This window comes from Chrysoperla carnea, chromosome 1, assembly GCF_905475395.1.
Source record: "Chrysoperla carnea chromosome 1, inChrCarn1.1, whole genome shotgun sequence".
Classification (NCBI taxonomy): Eukaryota; Metazoa; Arthropoda; class Insecta; order Neuroptera; family Chrysopidae; genus Chrysoperla; species Chrysoperla carnea.
This window is the reverse complement of record NC_058337.1, coordinates 34596437-34614918: the sequence shown is the minus strand read 5'-3', so window position 1 is coordinate 34614918 and position 18482 is coordinate 34596437. Positions and strand designations below refer to the sequence as shown.

The window sequence follows — 18482 nt, the reverse complement described above, 5'->3', positions numbered from 1 at the left end:
ACTGGACGTTACTAACCATTTCAACTTTCAATAGAGTTGGGTGGAGCTCAGCCCTATCACTATGTACTTTAAAAAGACCAAAATACTCAACTACATTGTATACGTACCTACTATCATCTACTTATTCAAATATGGATAATTATACCATGTATATGAAATATATCAAGGTATACTAAGTCTAGTCCCAAGTTTTTAACGCTTAAAAATATCGACGCTAAGAACAAAATTTTGGTATAGGTCTGCCTGTCAACACGATACCTCACATAGCCACATAGGTCATTTAGGTTTTAGGTACGTAGGGCCCATGATGTAAACCGTTTGGGATAGAAAATTTAAATGTAAAAAATGTTCCTTATTAAAAAAATAAACAAACTTTTCTTTGAAATATCACTTGAGAGCGCAAATTAGGGACAAATTATATAGTATTATATGGGAATATCAGTTAAGTGTGTGTGACATGTATGTATATATGTTTGGCTATCTTTCTTTACTTAGATGACGTAAAAAAAGAAACGATTGCGTAATTAACACTGTCTTTACATGGTATTTCAACAAATAACTCAGTCAGTTGTTTTTTTTTTTTCACTTGTTATATTTATTTTTAACAATCCTTTGCCACATAATGTTATGTTATTATCCATGTTCTAAGTTTATACTATCCGTAATATTATCCAGTTAAAAAATCATATTTACCGCTTTTTATGTATTTATGAAAAACAACGAAAAGTTGATAGATAAGTTCAACTATAAAAAATAAATATAAATTTTCTATAATCTATGGTTATGACTTAAATAATAATGAATTAAAATATAAATATTATTATAATCTGGTAAACTTCAGTATGTTTTAAAACAAGTAATGTGTTTCATTAACAAATTTATAAATAATAATAAATAGCTTAACAATATTAAAAAAGTACAAAATAATGGAGGATATTGAGAAAAATACAAAAAATGGTGAAACATCTTCAATGAAACATCTAAAACGTAATGTAAATGACAATGATGAAGATCATATTGATGCTAAACGTAAACGAATATTTCAACCCATAATTGAAAATGATCAACAAATTATTGAGACAAACTTATGTAACTTACCAAATGAATTATTAATATCAATATTTAGTTATTTAGATACTGTTGATTTAATGGATTTATGTTTGTAAGTTAAAAGTTTTCATTTTCCATTTTTGATACTTGTAAATAGTAAAAATTTCTATATGTGATATAAAAGGATATTATAAATTTAGCCCTCAAGATAATAATGTACATGTAAATCGTATGGTATAGCTTATATAGAATTTAAGTCAGTTTTTGATAAGATTTGTGAGATATCCTTTTTCTACAAGATTTGTGAACTTAATAATTTAACAAATACAATGACTTATTTGTAGAACTTGTGAGCGATTTTTTGATCTATGCTACGAAAAATCATTATGGAAAATAATAAACATTCGTGATATAAATTTAACTGACGATATATTCAGACAATACATGAATTTTGCTGGTCCTCACACTGAAGAATTTCACATAATTGGTACAGATTCACTTAATAGAATATTAACGTTTGACAATTTATATCAAATTAAGATTAAATGTCCAAATTTACGTGCATTACATTTGGAGAACCAAATGCTTGATTCAGTTTATGTAAGTATAATTTCTCATTTTTTATCATTTAACGATTATACAGCGTGATATAGCTCGACTTGACATTCATATTCAATTTTGTAAGTAGAAAAATCATTTTTCCTTAATCTGAGTTATTCTAAATTAAGATTGCGAGGTCAGTATTTGCTTTTTTCCACTTTTTCTCTCTCCCATACTTGAAATAAGGTTTGAAAGACCCTAGACCCTATATATTCGAAAGAAAGAGAGTTTTTCCACGATTTCACCTAGTCTACATTTTGTTGAGTCATAAAAATCTTTCTATGTTAATATGAAAGGAATGATTCAGTAATTCCAGAAATTATTTTTCATGTGATATAGGGGCAGTAAAAGATATATTTTGAAGCGAGTAGATGTATTACTATAGGTAGTATGGTTATTAGGGGCATACCTACAGCCGTATCAATGATATGCAAATATTAGCATAATGTTATGAACAATTAATTGCTCTGAAAACATGCTTAAAATCTAAAATCCAAAAAATTCATTCCATTAAGGAAGTCATGGAATTATTGCTGATAAAATTCAATAGCCTTGCACCCAGTTTTCCAAAATCATAACTTATAATCAATAAACATTTATTTTAATTTAATGCAAGCATTTTGTGAGAAATCTTTACCCTTCATTTGGACCCTCCAACTAATTTTGATACAGGACCGCTCCAAGGCGAGCTACGTCATTGATAGCCATAGCATATAAATCGTAGCCAGATTTTGTTTTTACCCAGATTACAATTCCTTTTCTAATTCATTTGATGATGAATTTTGTTATAAATTCATGAATCTAGACGAAAAATAAGAATAAAAATTTTCGATATCTGTGTTGATTATCGAAATATCGAAAACTGAATATTTAAAAAAAATTTTTAATTTTCGATTTTTTGAAAATTACGCCAGCTATCGAAAAATTTTATTTTTACTTTTCCTCTTACAGCGCAGCGTCAAGGTGCAGCAATTCACCATCAAAATTGAAAAAATATTTTTATTAAATTTGTGCCCCCCACTACCCCACTCCTACATCCTTTAAAATATATAATAACAAAAAAAAAAACTTTTATTTGATCTTAAATCAAATATAGCACACTGTTTTAGCGATGATTATCGTTGATATTTGTGACATTATGGATCTTAATTCAAAAACTTAATTGGGTCGAGTTAATACCAGTTAGTTGAGCACAACCTTCCCTTTTCTGTAATTCGTATGAAAGTATGGAACCACCTGTAATGTAACCTTGAAATGTAATATTGGGAATTAGGTCTCGGTCAAATTTGTTCATATTGCGATATTTTGTAGAGTTTGGCATCCTGATGAAATGTTATAATAAACAACATGATCCAAATGCAAACGTTTTTGAGTTGTAATAATTTTCGTTTTTGAATGTCAATAATTACCGTGTAAAGGTATGTGCGTTTTTTAAAAAAAAGTTAAAAAAGTGTGGAGAATGAGTGTTTTTTACACGCACACACTCTCAAAATTTTTTTAATAAACGCGTTTGCTTTTACACTGTGATTACTGATATTCTAGTTCTCATAATTAAAAAACATTTGCATTTTGACCGTCGTGATTATTGAGACTTTTGATTGAAACCCAGATTAATGCGGGGTCCATTAACTTTATCTTAATCCTAAACAGTATTTTTCGAGTCTCTGATTTAGCACCAAAATATTACTAGTAAATGCATTTGGTTTTTAGATGTTCGTATCAGTATTTCCTTCAACGTTAAAAGAATTATCGTTAGCCAATTGTTCCTTATTAAATGATTCATATTTTCAACGATTTTTCGCTGGTATTGATTCCTATTTTACAAATTTAGAGGTAACTATATTTTTTTTTTGTATATATATTAACACAAATGCCATCGGTAATGACTAATATTTTTTTTAATTTTTCAGACATTAATTTTAACAAATTGTCTTTGGTTTTCATCACATAGTATAATGGCCATTTCAAAATTACCAAAATTAAAATTTTTATATTTAGATGGATGTATACAGTTAAATAATTTTATGCCTTACTTAAGTTTATCAACGCGTTACGGTTTTAAGAGTTTAGAATTGGTTGATTTACGACGAACATACGTTAGTGATAGCGAAGTATCATGTTTTAATGCAACAAAAACATTGAAAGCATTATATTTAGAACATGTTCCTGTGGACAGTCAAAATAATCGAAATACAAGAGGTAATTTTATTATTTTTTTATTCAGTTTCTACAAAATGTACCATTTTAAATTGAACAATTTTGAACTAAACTATAGAAACATTTTTTAAACAAACAATTTTCATCTACCTTGAATTTGATTTTGAACTTCAGGGCTTTAATTTAGAAAGTTGTACCTTATAGATTAAATAAAAATGATTGCAAATATTTCAATTTCCAAAAATTATTCAATTTTCGATATAAGTAAGAGATACAGGGAAGCTCAACTAAGACTGCTGATATTTATAAAAAACTTGCAAAGTTTGTTGGAAACTTTTTATCGCCTCTGGACTAATAACATATATTCTGCAAAAATAAAAACGCGACATTTTTTTGTTCGTTAAAAATACACGATATTTTCAGAAAAATAACTTTTTTATCATTGATCTGTTTGCAAAAGAAAAAAAAAGTTCAAGGTTTGTCCTGACTCACGGCACGTGTCACGCCCCTTTTATGAAAGCTGTTATGATCGTTAGAAAGTTCTATCTTTCCCCTTCAATTTGTTAAGCTATGGGCGATTTTGTAAAAGATGATTTTCAAAATTATAGTCAACTAATTTATAGAATGTAAAATTCCCTAAAAAGGATCCTTACAAAATGTGTCGTATTTTTGACAAGAATCGAGTAAAATAGAATTGAATATTATACGATTTCCGCTTACAAATATGCTCAAGTCTCGAGAATTAAAAATCATACGGTTATGAAACGCACATGAGATTGGAGGCCGTGATTGAAACGCACATCAAATTTTGTTGCTTTAGTTTAAACATTGAACTATTTTTTTTACAAAATAACTTGAATTTCCAATTACCATGACAAAACTTTTAACTTTTGTTAACGTACCCGCAAATATTGTGTATTTTTAACAAAACAAAAAGTGTCGCGTTTTTATTTTTATGAGTCTATTTCATTGAAAATCTGTCGTAACTATTTAATTCTTAAAAAAAGGTTTTGAAAAAATGATGATTGCTTAAGGAGATCTTTTCTCATAAAAATTAATAATATTATAAAAAAACAAAACTTTAAACAATTTGGATAATATAAATCGATGTTTCCTAAAAATTCGTCCGAAAGCAGTACCTAAAACTTTTACAGGATAATAATTATTAGCTTCATAATTGAACAAAATTTTTAAATTTTATCGTAAATATAAATTTACATGTTATTTTTCTACGGTGCTACCGCAAGTTACGAGGATTACCTTAATCAGAAGGAAAAATTTTCTAATTTAATCTGTTTTCTATCTCTTGTCAATAACGACTTCAAGGGGATTTTTAAATCTATTTATTTTATTTTCAATTCTTAAATATTTTTGAAATAAATTTTCTATTCTACGCATAAATAGATTATAATTTTCTATTCTACGCCAGGCTTTAGTTTAAAAATTCATTTTGATAAGGACATAAATTGGAGCGTCTGTTGTAAATGTCGCACCTAACAAATTATTCTTCTACAATAATTTTCATAGCCACAAACTTCTCTTAAGAGACCTAAATAATTTTTAATTTCGCTACAAGCTTAAAATTGACTAATTGTGACGCAACTTAAAATTTTCGAACCCTTTAAAAGAGAAGTCTCCGGTTATGAAAATTTTTGTAGAGGTAAAATTTGTTATGCGGAAGCTTGACAATCTTTTGAATTTTGGTGACGATTCAATCTACGAATAGAGATGTTTGTCTGTTTTCCTACGCGTCTTTAATAACTACAAACATTGCAGAGGAGGACCCTTTGTCATAAAATGTATTCAATGAAATTTGTTGTTTCATAAAAAGTTTGTCTTTTGAATGCAAACACATTTTGGAAAATATCTGCTGATTAATCGTAAAAAGTCACTGTTTCAATGGCTGCCGCAACCAAAAATTCTGCCCAAGTAAACTTCGTTTAAAAACGGTAGAAGTGCTTATATCTAAAAAGTAAAAAACTATAGTATTTCTTTACAAATTAGTTGGGTTTTTTCGCCATTTGATTAAAAAAATCGCGAATTAGACCGGGAGTATATTTTTGCATTCATATAGGCAAAAAATTTATTCCGCAACTTTTATCGTCACTAAAAACCCTACAAATTGCAAAATTGTGAAACAATTTCTATGAATTCAAAATTTATAAACTTGATAATAATTGTCTGTTTGAAATATTTCAGCAATTTTAAAAGAAGATAATTCAAAAGTATTACAAACCGAATTTTTTAAAACGGCATTGGATCGTTTGTCAAATATGATAACAGAAATTGAACAACATTTAGAAAATATGAATACACCAAAATCAAGAATATTGAAAACAAATTTTAATACTCTAATGCAAGATTTAAGTAAAAGTATTTCAAAAATAAACTTCTATCGTTTATTTTCTTCTTTCGAATATTTACAAAAACTAGTCAATTTAGAAGTAAATTTTAATAACGATAATGATAATGATAATAACGATACATCTTTGACATCTTCTACAGTGGCCATTCATAGTACATTAAATAAATATGATTTTAAAATACAAAAACGAATTCAATCATCAGACAAATGTGATAATGTTGTTATTAATTCGTTTGATGATGAGGACACCATTAAATTAATCTCATCATCGCCAGTGTCATCATCATCCATCAGGTAAAATTTCGACTACTAAGAAGAAAGCAGAATAGCTGTTCGAACTAAATACCATTTAATGTTAACATGAAAGCTCTTTTGAAGGGGAGGTAGATATAAGAGAAATCCATTTACGTACTGAGCTACGCTGGTTTAGAGTGGAACTCGCTGACTAAGATGTAATTCTCACTAATATTTATCCCATTACCTAAAGCTCACTTTTAAAATTATATTTGTACCTTTAATAAAACTTACAGAGGCAACCTACAAGTGCTTTTTATATAATCTAAAGGTATACTATAAACTCCGAAAAAAGGTGGTTAATTCGACGAAAATTGTATGATTTATTTTCCTGTAATAATTACATCATAATATAAATTTCAATTTTTAAGGATAATAAGAAACAAGTGAAATTTACAAAATTTTAAAAAATCCGACAAATGAGGTTTTTTTCCTTGTAGCTCTCTCCAAACTGAATCGATTTTCTTGAAACATAGCTAAGAACATTTTCCAGTAAATTATCTTCCGTACAAAAAAATTAAAAATCGTTCACCCGTTTAGGAGTTACGATGCCACAGGCATACATAGCGATCAAACTTATAACACCCCTCTTTTTATATAACGATCATATTTTTGATTAATCCTTTTCGCAATTAAGGACTAATAATAAATTGAAGTTTTATCAAGTTTGAATTAAAATATCTGCAAATTTTAATAAGTTCAGGGAAATTTAAGTACTGTTTCGACCCTTCAAATGAGCGGTTATGAGTGATTTTTTTCGATTCGCTCTTAAACCACATAGATGGCTGAATATTATTTCGGTACAAAGATCTCATTGAATTTTTACTTTTTTTAGGCATGGTTTAAATGAATTTATTCAATCAATCAATCCACAACCATCTTGTTCAACGCCGCCAGCTACAATTGGTGATGCATGCCGAATCATTTGTATGAATGTAACAAAAAAGTATGGTAAAACTGTAGAAGAACATGCCGATGACAATGCACCATATCTAGATAAGACTTTCCTCAACGATTTAAAACAACTCACACGTCGTGTAAATAACGGACAAAACGAACATATGAATATTGATTTTGATGCAAATTTTTATGATAATACAGTGCTGGTGGGATTAGGAGCTGCACCTAATGTCTCATCGGTTGATGATCGAACGGTTCATGCATTGTTCAATCCACGTTCAGAATGTGTACATTTAGAACGTGTTTCGTTTCGTGGCTGTCAAAATATTACCAATAAAGGTTTAATTTATTTAACGAATGCATCACAAACAATTTCATTTATTGACGTGCGAGGTACGGGTGTGACACATAGTGGATGTTTAAAGTTCCAAGCGTTACGACCATGCTGTGAATTGAAATGTGATTTTGAAATTTAATTTAAGACGACTTGCGTTTTTAATTTTACTGTTGCTTTTCATTATTTTTAAATAATGATTATGTTCGACAAATGAATTTCGTGTGCAATCTGGGCACTATTAATTACGGTCATATGCTGGAATACTTGATCATAATTGAAATAAAAAACTTCAAAATTTTTGAATCGTTTTGAAACTAAAAATTTGAAGAATGGCGTATAATCTAACTTTAAGGACAAAGTTACTAACATAAGTTACGTGGTATTATTATGTAAAGTTTTATTTTTCGGCAAGTGAACGATCGAAAGAAATAAAAAATGCGTGTTTATACTAATTTAGGCGTCAACTAACTTTTCGTAGCCTGTAAAATTTTTCTTACATATTATTATGTATTGAAAGTTCATTTTCGAAAGTTCTTGGCTCGTAAATTGGTGCTAAAATTTGTTATGAATGAATGGAAAAGTTTAATTTTTTGGTTATATCCAGTAATATTTGCAAGCGACTGATTAATTATTTATCAAACTGATTGGCATTCACTATTTTATCGTTAGTTTCCACGAAAGTCAATTTAATTTATTAGTTGGATTGAACTGCCAATGGTTCACTTTTATTGATATCTTGTATCAAAAGGACTTAAGGATGATATATATAAATAATTGATTATTTATCAAACTGATTAGTACTAATTATTTTGTCGTAATTGCCTCAAAATCAATTTTACTTAGTTGGATTATATTATATTAGATTGAATTTACAAAATATCTAATGTCACTAGATATTTTTGCGTCTAATATTTAATAGTTTCATATTTGTGTATTCGATATTTTGTCATTAGGACATTTTATAAACTCAAGCCAACATAATTCAACTAAATAAAACTAACAACAAAATAGTGAGTGTTAAATAACCAGCTAAAGCAATTATGAGTGCTAATTAATAATAATTTCAGTCATATGTATATCTCTTTTCTAAAGCATATACATATCACTTTTCTAAAGCGAGTTTTAGATATGTGGACATGGATTCTTCTGTACATTATCCAAGAAAGTGCCCCTGAAAAGCGTGTACAACGCTCTACCACGTATAGTACACTTCAAAATAAGTCAATTTAGCGAAAGTTACCTTAGTACAAAGTTGTTTCGTTTGGGACTTTGGAGTTAGACGGCCTTAAAGTTCAAATATAGAACAAGTTTTTTCTTTTAATATTCGAAATATAATACTTTGAAAGCACTGTTTTACCAAACACTAACCCCCCAAATGTCTACGCTAATGGAGATAAAGAATTGTTAGTATGAAATTGAAATCAAGTTTACTAAAAAAGGTACTTGGAAGGATTTGATTTACTCAAATGGATTGTTCGAAATTTACAATTTTAATCATTGGAAGCAGTTTTAATACAAAATTTGAGCATTGGTTTCCAAGTACCAAACGTAGCAACTTTGTACTAAGGTACGTTTGGCTAAATCGACTTATTTTGAAGTAAACTATACATGGTAAAGCGTTGTACACTCTTTTCAAGTGGCATTCTATATATTGCAAATTGTTCATAAAACTCATTTTCAATTTTTTAATATTCTAATTAACGGACAATATGTTTAAGTCTTGAAAAAAATACATGTAAAAAGAACTGGCTTTTATTAATAAAATTTGTATTAGACTGGAATATTATAATCACATAATTTAAAACCAGATAATTTTAAAAATAAAGATTTAATGTTTTGCTATCTGAATTTTAATTTTTTAAAGTGTTAGTTGATATAAAAGAAGATTTGGTTTGCCGAGGAAACACTTTTCAGATATTTAGTACCTCATACATCCATAATTTAAGCTTTATACTAAGAAAACGTAGTTTATTATTGTAACTACTTCTTACGGCGGAATCAACCACGAATCTTTCAATTTCCGGATAAAAAAATATTGTGGAATCTATAATGCATACTTATTTCGCTTGTATATATTTTTATGGGAATATCAAATTTACATGTCTTTTTTTATAGTCCTCTTATTTGTTTTATGTTACGATTTTGTATTTTTCGTAATCTTTCGTTAACAAGAAGAAAGTTTAAAGAAACATTCTACTATATTGACATAGTTCCTGAGTTGAAAGAATGAGTATATGTTTACATTCCAATTCTTGTAAAATTTGCTTATAAATATTGAGGTTTGTGAATAAATTTTTTGAAATTTTTTTTAGTTTTTTTATTAAAAAAAGAAATTTTTTTAATTAAATTAATTTAGAAATTATATGGGCTAGAAACAGCAGTTCATTTAAGGTTTTTGGATTAGGAAACTTTTCAGATATCATTAGAGCAAGACTACGACGTAGACGACATAAGAGGATTGTTTGAAGTCTCGATGTGAACTAATGTTCAATACATGTATATAATACCTCTCGCTTAGATGCATTACTAAACGGATATATTCTGTCATACTACAGATATGTATATGCCTAGATGGTTCAAACACACATGGTATATTTAAATATATAAGATATTTAAACAAAGATGGAAAATACGAATTATCATCCAAAACAATTTTGTACCCAACCACTTGAAGGTGTTAGAAAAATCACATTTAAAAAAAAAATCGTTTTAGGCTATAAATGCTAAGCATCTACAAAGAAAATCGTTCTTGTAAGCGAATGATAGACAATCAAATACATTGCCGAAGGGAGAAAAATTTAATGAATGATAAAAAACTTAGAAAAATTTAGTAAAGTAAAGAAAACACAGAAAAATTTTTTTGTAACAATTTTATAGAATAAACAATTAAATTACATATCATTTTAAATTATATGCTAATTATTAATTTTTCTTTTATTAGTAAATTTATTTATGTTCAGCTAGTTCTCAAGATCTCAAAACAATATATTATCCCTTAAAATTATACAAAAATAGTTCAACAAATAACAGACGTTGACTTAAAACTTTATCTTCCCACTACTTTTTACATAAAAATTGAAAAGGATCAATGTATGTAATGACTCCACGCAAAAAGAAGTAACGATTATTTGGTCACTATATCGGTCGTCTAATTCATTTTACGATAAAAAGTCATTAAGGCATTTAATTATTGGGTATAATTAATTAAAATTAAGGATATACAGTGCTTTTCATAAATTTGCAGAGAAACTTTTATAGGTGGTAGGAGACAAAATACATTTTAGGCCTCTAAACATAGATCATTGTTCCCAAGGTACAACATCTTTTCCTATTATATAAAAAGAAAAATAAATGATTTTTTTAAATAAATTTTAATATACTCTATCTCAAAGAAAATGAATTTTCCTATTTGTAGGTCTAAAACGTTTATTTGGATGTCTTCTACTACGTCTAAAAGTTTGTCGGTTTGCGATATAGTGGCATATTATCTACGTTGTTTCAATGCAAACACAGTATTATCGAAACGCGTACGATAGATACAATCCTAAAGAAGGATCAAGTGGAAGTGTGTATCAAGAAGCCCTTCGACCCTGATACGACCTAATTTCGCTCGCAAGTTTATAACACTAGGGGAGAATTGGTTACTAGGCGGATCGATGTCATAGATGCGGGGGCCTAATCTAGTAACTTAGAAGAGATTCCCAGGAGAAAAATTGCTTTTTCGACATTTTATTGGCTATATCTCTACAGCCATTATACCATAAAACCATGTTTTTCGCGGGTTTTAAAAGCTTTGCACATCTCCACAGCTTAAAATTGGTATATCAGTTGAGTAAGTGTAAAGTCCCTGTCAGTCTCTCTTCTTTCCTTTTTATACAACAAAATAATGCTTTAAGAAGTTCAGTTTGAAGACATTTCTCGAGAAAAATCCCGTTTCAATAGAAAGCATTTAACAGTAAGAAACATTAAATGAGTGTGAAATGTGACTTCAGTGACTATCAGATGTTGTTCCAACCGATCAAAATGATCAGTTCTCAATTAAAAGTATAAGTATTGAAAATTAAGTTTCTTTAAGTAGCAAACAAAATATTATCAAACAAATTCTAAAGATTCAGATTACTTAAATATACTAGAGTTTGATCAATGGTGTTTATAGAGGATTGATGCGCATTCGTGTTTTATTTTAAACTCTGAATAAACAGGGTTTGTTCGGCAATTATGAGGTTTTTGTTAGATTTACAACGAAAGTTTGTTCTGGAAATAGGAAATACAATAAATTTATTTAAAATGCACACATAAACACAAAGATATTGAATATCCTAAAATTTTAGAGTAACATTAATTAATCATTGCTATTTTCACTCAAAATCAAACTTCAAGACAAATGAATAATTCAAAGTAATTTAATAATGCATTGTCTGCATGTTGTCGCGAATTTAATTTTTTATCGGAAATACGTCTGTAATTACTAATTTCTACGCGAAACAGGATTTTTACTATGCCGAAACACGTCTTTAATGTTTAACTATAAAAAATATGAATGAGTTAATACTTTTCAATTAATTAATTTGGGGAATTCGTACCCACATAATGGAATAATTTTAATGAAAAACATAAAATATGATTAAAATTGTTATTAAATAAATGAATATAAATAAAATGTTTATAAAAATTTCTGTGCGATTAATCGTTCTTATATTTTTTGGATTGACTGAAAATTGTTAAATAGTGAGGTAGATTAGAAGTTTACTACATTCCACACTTTAAAAGTCTGGCAATGGGCGATATGGCCATGAACAATGAAGGGAATTTTTTATATTTAGTTCCGTGCACCAATTTTTACCACCATTTGGATTCTAGAGGTTTAATAAATGGGATCTGGCCGAAATTTTATACGGAAATAAACTATCTCTGTTAACCATCTATTTAATATTGTTAATAAAAAAAATAATTATTCTACCCCACAAACAAAAAAAGGGGTGTTTCTTAAGCGATTGAATCTTGGAGATTTTACTTTCTTCAACTACATTTTGAAATGAAATTTTAAATTGCAATTGAAAATTTCGTCATAAATTTTTAATAGACTAGGTTTCCGTGTAACGTAATTATGCTGAGTCTAATAACTTCTTTTTTAAGAGTTACGGAAATTGTGAAGAGCTCGCAAGAAGTTATGGTAAAGATATATCGTATGATCCAACCGCTAAACGAAATTTCGCCTTTGAATAGAAGTAAATAAAATTATTTATATTTCTAGATTACAATTAATAAATGACTAACTCAAAATAATTTCAATTAATCCTCCCATTCTTCTTCATCGCTGGATGTATCACTAGTATCAGAATCTGAATGAATAGCACGTGATCGTTCTGCTAATGCTCGTGCTAATGCACCAGCTAATCCTTTTTCTGGATTTGAAGATGCTGGTTTTTGTGCATTTACAGTTACCGACTTCAATTCAACACCTTGTCGAATTTCACTCAGTAAATCATTTCGCGAATCACCAGAATTTGTAGGCGCGGATTTCGTTTTATCAACTTCAACATGTTTCAATTTTGGTCCGCTTCTAATACTTTCTAATAATGCTGATCTTTGATCTGGTTGAGTTGATCGAGAATCTGATTGAGTTGATCGTGAATCAGTTTGAGACGATGGAATTGAGGCGGTTGATCTAGTAGTCAAATCTTCAATTGGTGCGGGTGGCGGTGGTGGTGGAGGAGGGGGTGGTGGTGGTGTAGCAACAGATACACTAGGTAACGGAGGAGGTGGGGGCGGTACATTTGGTGGAACAGCCACTGATGAAGAAGTAATAGGAGGTGGAGGTTTCGTTGGTATACTTGGGACAGCTCGTGGCACTCTTGTTGGAGGAGGTGGAGCAGTTCGCTGTTGAGGTAAAATACGAGCGGGAACTGGTGGCGGTTGAGCACTTCGTGGTGCTTGATTCTTTTGCATATCTTCCTTTACCGCTTCGATACCGCCATTCAATTCAAGAAATTCATAAATAAACTTGGCTGTATCTTTGTCTGCAAGTTGTTTTTCTGACACTCCAGCTTCATCAAAGAATTTTTTTAGATTTTCATCATTTGTATCAATCTCAAATCCTTTGGTGGCATCCCAGCCCACATGTGAGACATGTTTAAAATCACTTGGTGCACTAATATCTCTTGTCGTTAAATTTCGTGTACGTTTTTTACTTAAACTGATTTTATCGACGACTTTTAATTGACCACCTACAAATAAATAATGTTAGTTTTGAAATTTGTAAAATAATTTAAAAGTTCTCCAAGTATTCTGAAATTGCTCTCTGCATTTAAGTACTAAATGCGGATGGTAGATTTAAGTACTAAATGTGGATGGTAAAGATGACAGACTCTGTAGTAGTTAAACTAAAAAAAGTGGGACTTTTCTTAGAATGTAAAATAGATGCTTTTTGTAAACTTAGTGACATTTAGAGATTTTTTCCTTGTTTTTATTATTCTATTTGTACAATGTTCAAAATTGCTTAATAATTCTACAGTGGCGTTACCTTAAACTACTAATATCCTTACCTCTAACAACTAAGGTATTAAAAAGAAAAGAAAATGGGTTCTCTCTATTAAAGCTAAAAATATTGATGTATTTATTTCAGTTTGTTTAGTGATTAGTGAAACTTGTGCAAGTATTTAGTAACTGCATAAAACCTGTTTGGACAACATGTTTAGTAATTTTGCGAGTAGTTTTATTATTAGATAGTGTTATTGCTAATTACACTCGCCTCAAACATTTGCAAAAATTAGCTGAATGCTTTAATGCAGAGGATATTTTAACAAATCAAAATTATCCGAACCTGCACTATTGCTTCGTTGATGTTGAGGCACAACTGGTCCCCCATTTGAATGAGGATATAGTGATGATCCATTTGAAACATTTGATACGCCACCCCATGTTCCTGTTGGTCCTAATGTTGTATGACTTCGGCTTTGTTGCATACTCGACGCAGTTGCGGCTCGTTGACTTTGTATTGAATTGCGCATGCGTTTTTCTAAAAATACAAATGCCAATAGATTTAAAATGTCAGTATACATTCTAATAAAAAATGTTAGCCTTTTACTTAAGTAGGACCCCCTCCCCTCCACATTACTAGTTTATTTCAACAATGGAAAAATTTATAAACGAAATTGAAATCAAGTTAATGTTTTCTACACTCTTATATTCTTATGAAAAAAATGGTACCTTTTCTTTGGCGTGATGCTACTCTTTCTAAAACAGTTTGTCGATAAAACGAGGCCTCATCTTCATTTGCAAAATTAAATGCAGCCATCCCATCCTAAAATAAATTCCAAATTAATTTAAATTTAATTTTATTAATAAATATTATTTGTTCAAATCACCTCTGCTTCAAATGTATGCAGATATTTTGCAGGTGATTTATATTCAATATTATTGTACAATTCTTGCTGCCATACCAATCGCTTACGAATTGGACAATATATTCGAAAAAAATAGGATCTTTTACCATTATCTTTAACAAAACATAATACACCTGATTCATGTTTTATCCATGATGAATGATCTGGTGGAGATGTTACAAATAACTGAATTATTGCTGTTGCTAAGGTCTGAAAAAATCGTAAAAAGATAAATTGTATCTAATTTTATTTTCTATAACTTTGCTTTTTTCTTAAAATTGTATCCTCTATTTTACTGTGCAGATGCATTTCTTTGAACACACTCTGTATATGAATTTCTTTGGACATATGAAATAACATACAGAAATGGGTACATTGTTCAGAAATGAGCGCTCGGTAAACAAACTGAATTATTAATTAAAGAGAATTGAAAAAAATACACTTGCATCAGAACTCGAACTTGGACCTTTTGGACTCTAAGCTAGTGAACAAAACATAAATAATAACTAAATGAGTTAATATTGACAAACAAATAAACAAAAATAAAAATTCGACCAGTTGAAAAAATTACACTCTGTGTCTAGAGCTTGTATAGTAAAACTGGATAAGGAACTTGGTATGAATCCAAGAGGTCCTGAGTCAAATCTTTGTGCGATTGTATTCTTTTCAATTCTCTTTAATTAAGATTACTCGGCAAGTTATTTGTCTTTATAGTTTATGCCATTGCATCATAAATAAACATCAATTGTATAAGCGAAAGGCTTTGACGTTTAAAATTGTATACAAGCTAGTGTACAAAACATAAATAATAAATAAACTGAATTACCTCTAGAGACGTAGCAGATTAATTTCCTCTTTGAGAAAAATAAACAAGGATGCTAACTGCCTAGAGATCACTTAGTTTATATGGTTTATGTACCGAGCACTCTGTTTAACGCTTACAATGTAATTATTAACATACAGTAAGTAGCTGTTAAATTTCTTAGTGGCCAAATATAAAGTATGCTTTTTTGAGGCGTATATACATAATAATTGAAATAATTACCTGGCACTTTTCACCCAATAATTTAACAATCAATTCATTTTCCGTTCTTGTTAACAATATTGATTCTTTATTTTCGATATGATTTGATTTTTTGGCAGTTTGTGGTGCAGATACCATTATTGGTTGTGATATAGTAAGCTTCTTGTTTTTAATATGCGATAAATTACCTGTGGAAGCATATTTGTTTTTATTAACGTTTGGGTTTCGTTTTAATGTTTGTATATAAAAATAATTATTAACATCCTCTTGTAAGGACATCATGCTGCTTGACGGTATCATTTTAAATGTGTAATTTTTAGTTTTAAATTTAGTTATTTTAAGTTTATAAATTATCAGACACCTGTTATCTTATATTATCTTCGTCTATATGTATATCGATTTTTTAAAGAATATTATTGAAATTTTTATATACAGTGGAAACAAATTATTCACTTTTATACAAACAAATGATTATTCAAGAAATGAAAACGAATTCAAGTTTTAAATATCAAGCAAGATTTCGTAAATAGATTCGTTAGACATAAAACATCGAGAAAATTTTTAAAAAAATTTGGAATTTGAAAAAAATTGGTGTATATGGTTTAGAATTTTTTAGAATTTGGACCCAAAAAAATACGATTTCAGAAGATATCTCAAAAACTTCTTGTCCAATCGTCATATGGGATTTTTTGGGTTAAAATTATTCTAGAAAAAGATTATTATTAGTATATTTTTTTTTTCAAAAAATTGATGAAATTTGATATATATAGGATAATTTTGTACCAAAAAATAAAAAAAACACTTTCAGTATCGAGACATTTATTTCAATAAATACAAAAATTGTGTTATTTTACGATTGGGTGAACAGTTTTTTTTTTTAATATCACCGAAAAATATTAGTTTAATCGTCAAATATGCTGGATTTTTATGTTTATTGTGATTCTAATTACCCCAAATAATTAATTCATAGGCATGAATCTGGTTGACTTTTCGATTGAATGGAAAGTTTCTGGAGTATCGAAGAAAATCCTCGATATATTACCCTTCGTATTCAATATCTTAGAAACAATTTGCCCAATTGTTAAAGGGTCCCGATTTTTGTATTTTTTGAGTCAATATTATTCTAGAAAAGGATATCTAAATTAGATAAAAACAAATTCACAATTTTTGTTGTTATGCCATTTTCTTAACAGGTGGTCCTTTTAGAAAAATCGAGAAAATATCAACAAAAATTTTGAGGAATTCCATTATAGCTACGAGCTATTCGACTGTTTTATGGCTAGGGTATGCATGTTAATTGCTAATTACCTAAAATAGTTTTGAAAGAAACAATTCCTGCGTTTGTTTTTCTCTGATTTCAATTTAAATTATTTATCTTCGTTACTTATTACAAAAATAAATACCTATGAAATCGAAATTTTATTAAATGTATAAATTCGATTTATGTATTTGAATTAAATATATCTAAACTATTGAATTCAAAAAGATACGTTTTTGTTTATTGGGTATGGTACAATAATATTAATTTCATTTAAAACTTGGATTTATTTTAATCGCAAATACTTAATAAAAACCTACAAGTCAAACTAAAAACTCTTAGACTTTGATAATTCTGTGATAAATCTAATGTTTAAACTTTTTTCAACAAAAAAATTAATTTTATAACTTAGTTTTTGGCTACTATAAGCTATAATTAGGGTATTAGGTTCAGTTGAGGTCTACTTAATATTTCGTTGAGGTCTTGACGAGACATTTTTAGACCTCGATTTGTATTCGTATTATTTACTGAATGATCATCCTATACAATATATTATCAATTATTTCAGGTGTAAGTATATTGATATATTTAGTAATGATTGATAAGATATTTTGGTTGTTTTAAATACTAAATTTGGTATTTATGATTCAGTACGCAAATAGTTGAGTAAATATTTGTTATGTGCAATGTGTTTTAAATAAGCCTATAAAAGGAAAATATTTTTACATTAATAACGAATGTTCCTTTTGGGTTTCGATTTGGAAGTATATTAAGTTAAGTAAGGAAGACAACTTAACAAGTTTTTAACAACACAAAAAACAATTGATATTAATAAGAATTTCAATTGTTTTTAAACATTTTATGAAGATTTTCCTGATTAAAGTAGGCATGTTCTAAATTAATAGAAGTGTAAATGTCAGAATGTACATATTTTCTTTAAAAATAACTTCTTGTAAAAATTGTACACAAAAAATTTCTGAAAAATGTTTGACAATGATAATTAAACTTTGAAATTTGATTATAGTACTTACTATATTTTAAAGGCTTTAACTATGTTTTTAAAATTTTCTTTTTGGTGTAAACTTTCACAAATAGATTAATCATAACATTTT

At 28.7% G+C, this 18482-nt stretch overlaps 2 protein-coding genes across 2 annotated transcripts; one reads left to right on the top strand and one right to left on the bottom strand.

The window, feature by feature from the left end:
- The first annotated feature begins 925 nt into the window (after positions 1 to 925).
- Positions 926 to 7842, top strand: LOC123301769 (F-box/LRR-repeat protein fbxl-1). Its single transcript, XM_044884702.1, has 6 exons — positions 926 to 1162; positions 1395 to 1650; positions 3361 to 3483; positions 3561 to 3849; positions 6007 to 6180; positions 7364 to 7842. Exons 1-6 carry the CDS (start codon positions 927 to 929, stop codon positions 7840 to 7842), a joined length of 1557 nt encoding a protein of 518 aa, XP_044740637.1. The 5' UTR covers position 926.
- A 4540-nt stretch (positions 7843 to 12382) lies between these two features.
- Positions 12383 to 18482, bottom strand: LOC123305351 (neural Wiskott-Aldrich syndrome protein-like). The gene is made up of 6 exons (XM_044887042.1): positions 18402 to 18482; positions 16134 to 16300; positions 15071 to 15298; positions 14913 to 15006; positions 14527 to 14721; positions 12383 to 13930 (listed from the first exon to the last, which is right to left on the bottom strand). The coding sequence occupies exons 2-6, from the start codon at positions 16248 to 16250 to the stop codon at positions 12996 to 12998; spliced, it is 1569 nt and encodes a 522-aa protein (XP_044742977.1). The 5' UTR covers positions 16251 to 16300; positions 18402 to 18482; the 3' UTR covers positions 12383 to 12995.

Bases quoted from the DNA above. Each gene is read 5' to 3' on its own strand.
- LOC123301769 (XM_044884702.1), top strand. From the start codon at position 927: ATGGAGGATATTGAGAAAAATACAAAAAATGGTGAAACATCTTCAATG. The intron at 1,651-3,360 runs GTAAGTATAATT...TTTGGTTTTTAG, and splicing joins AAATGCTTGATTCAGTTTAT to ATGTTCGTATCAGTATTTCC. The intron at 3,484-3,560 runs GTAACTATATTT...TTAATTTTTCAG, and splicing joins CCTATTTTACAAATTTAGAG to ACATTAATTTTAACAAATTG.
- LOC123305351 (XM_044887042.1), bottom strand. From the start codon at position 16,250: ATGGTATCTGCACCACAAACTGCCAAAAAATCAAATCATATCGAAAAT. The intron at 15,299-16,133 runs GTAATTATTTCA...CGATTTTTTCAG, and splicing joins TATTGGGTGAAAAGTGCCAG to ACCTTAGCAACAGCAATAAT. The intron at 15,007-15,070 runs GTGATTTGAACA...AATTTATTTTAG, and splicing joins TGCATACATTTGAAGCAGAG to GATGGGATGGCTGCATTTAA.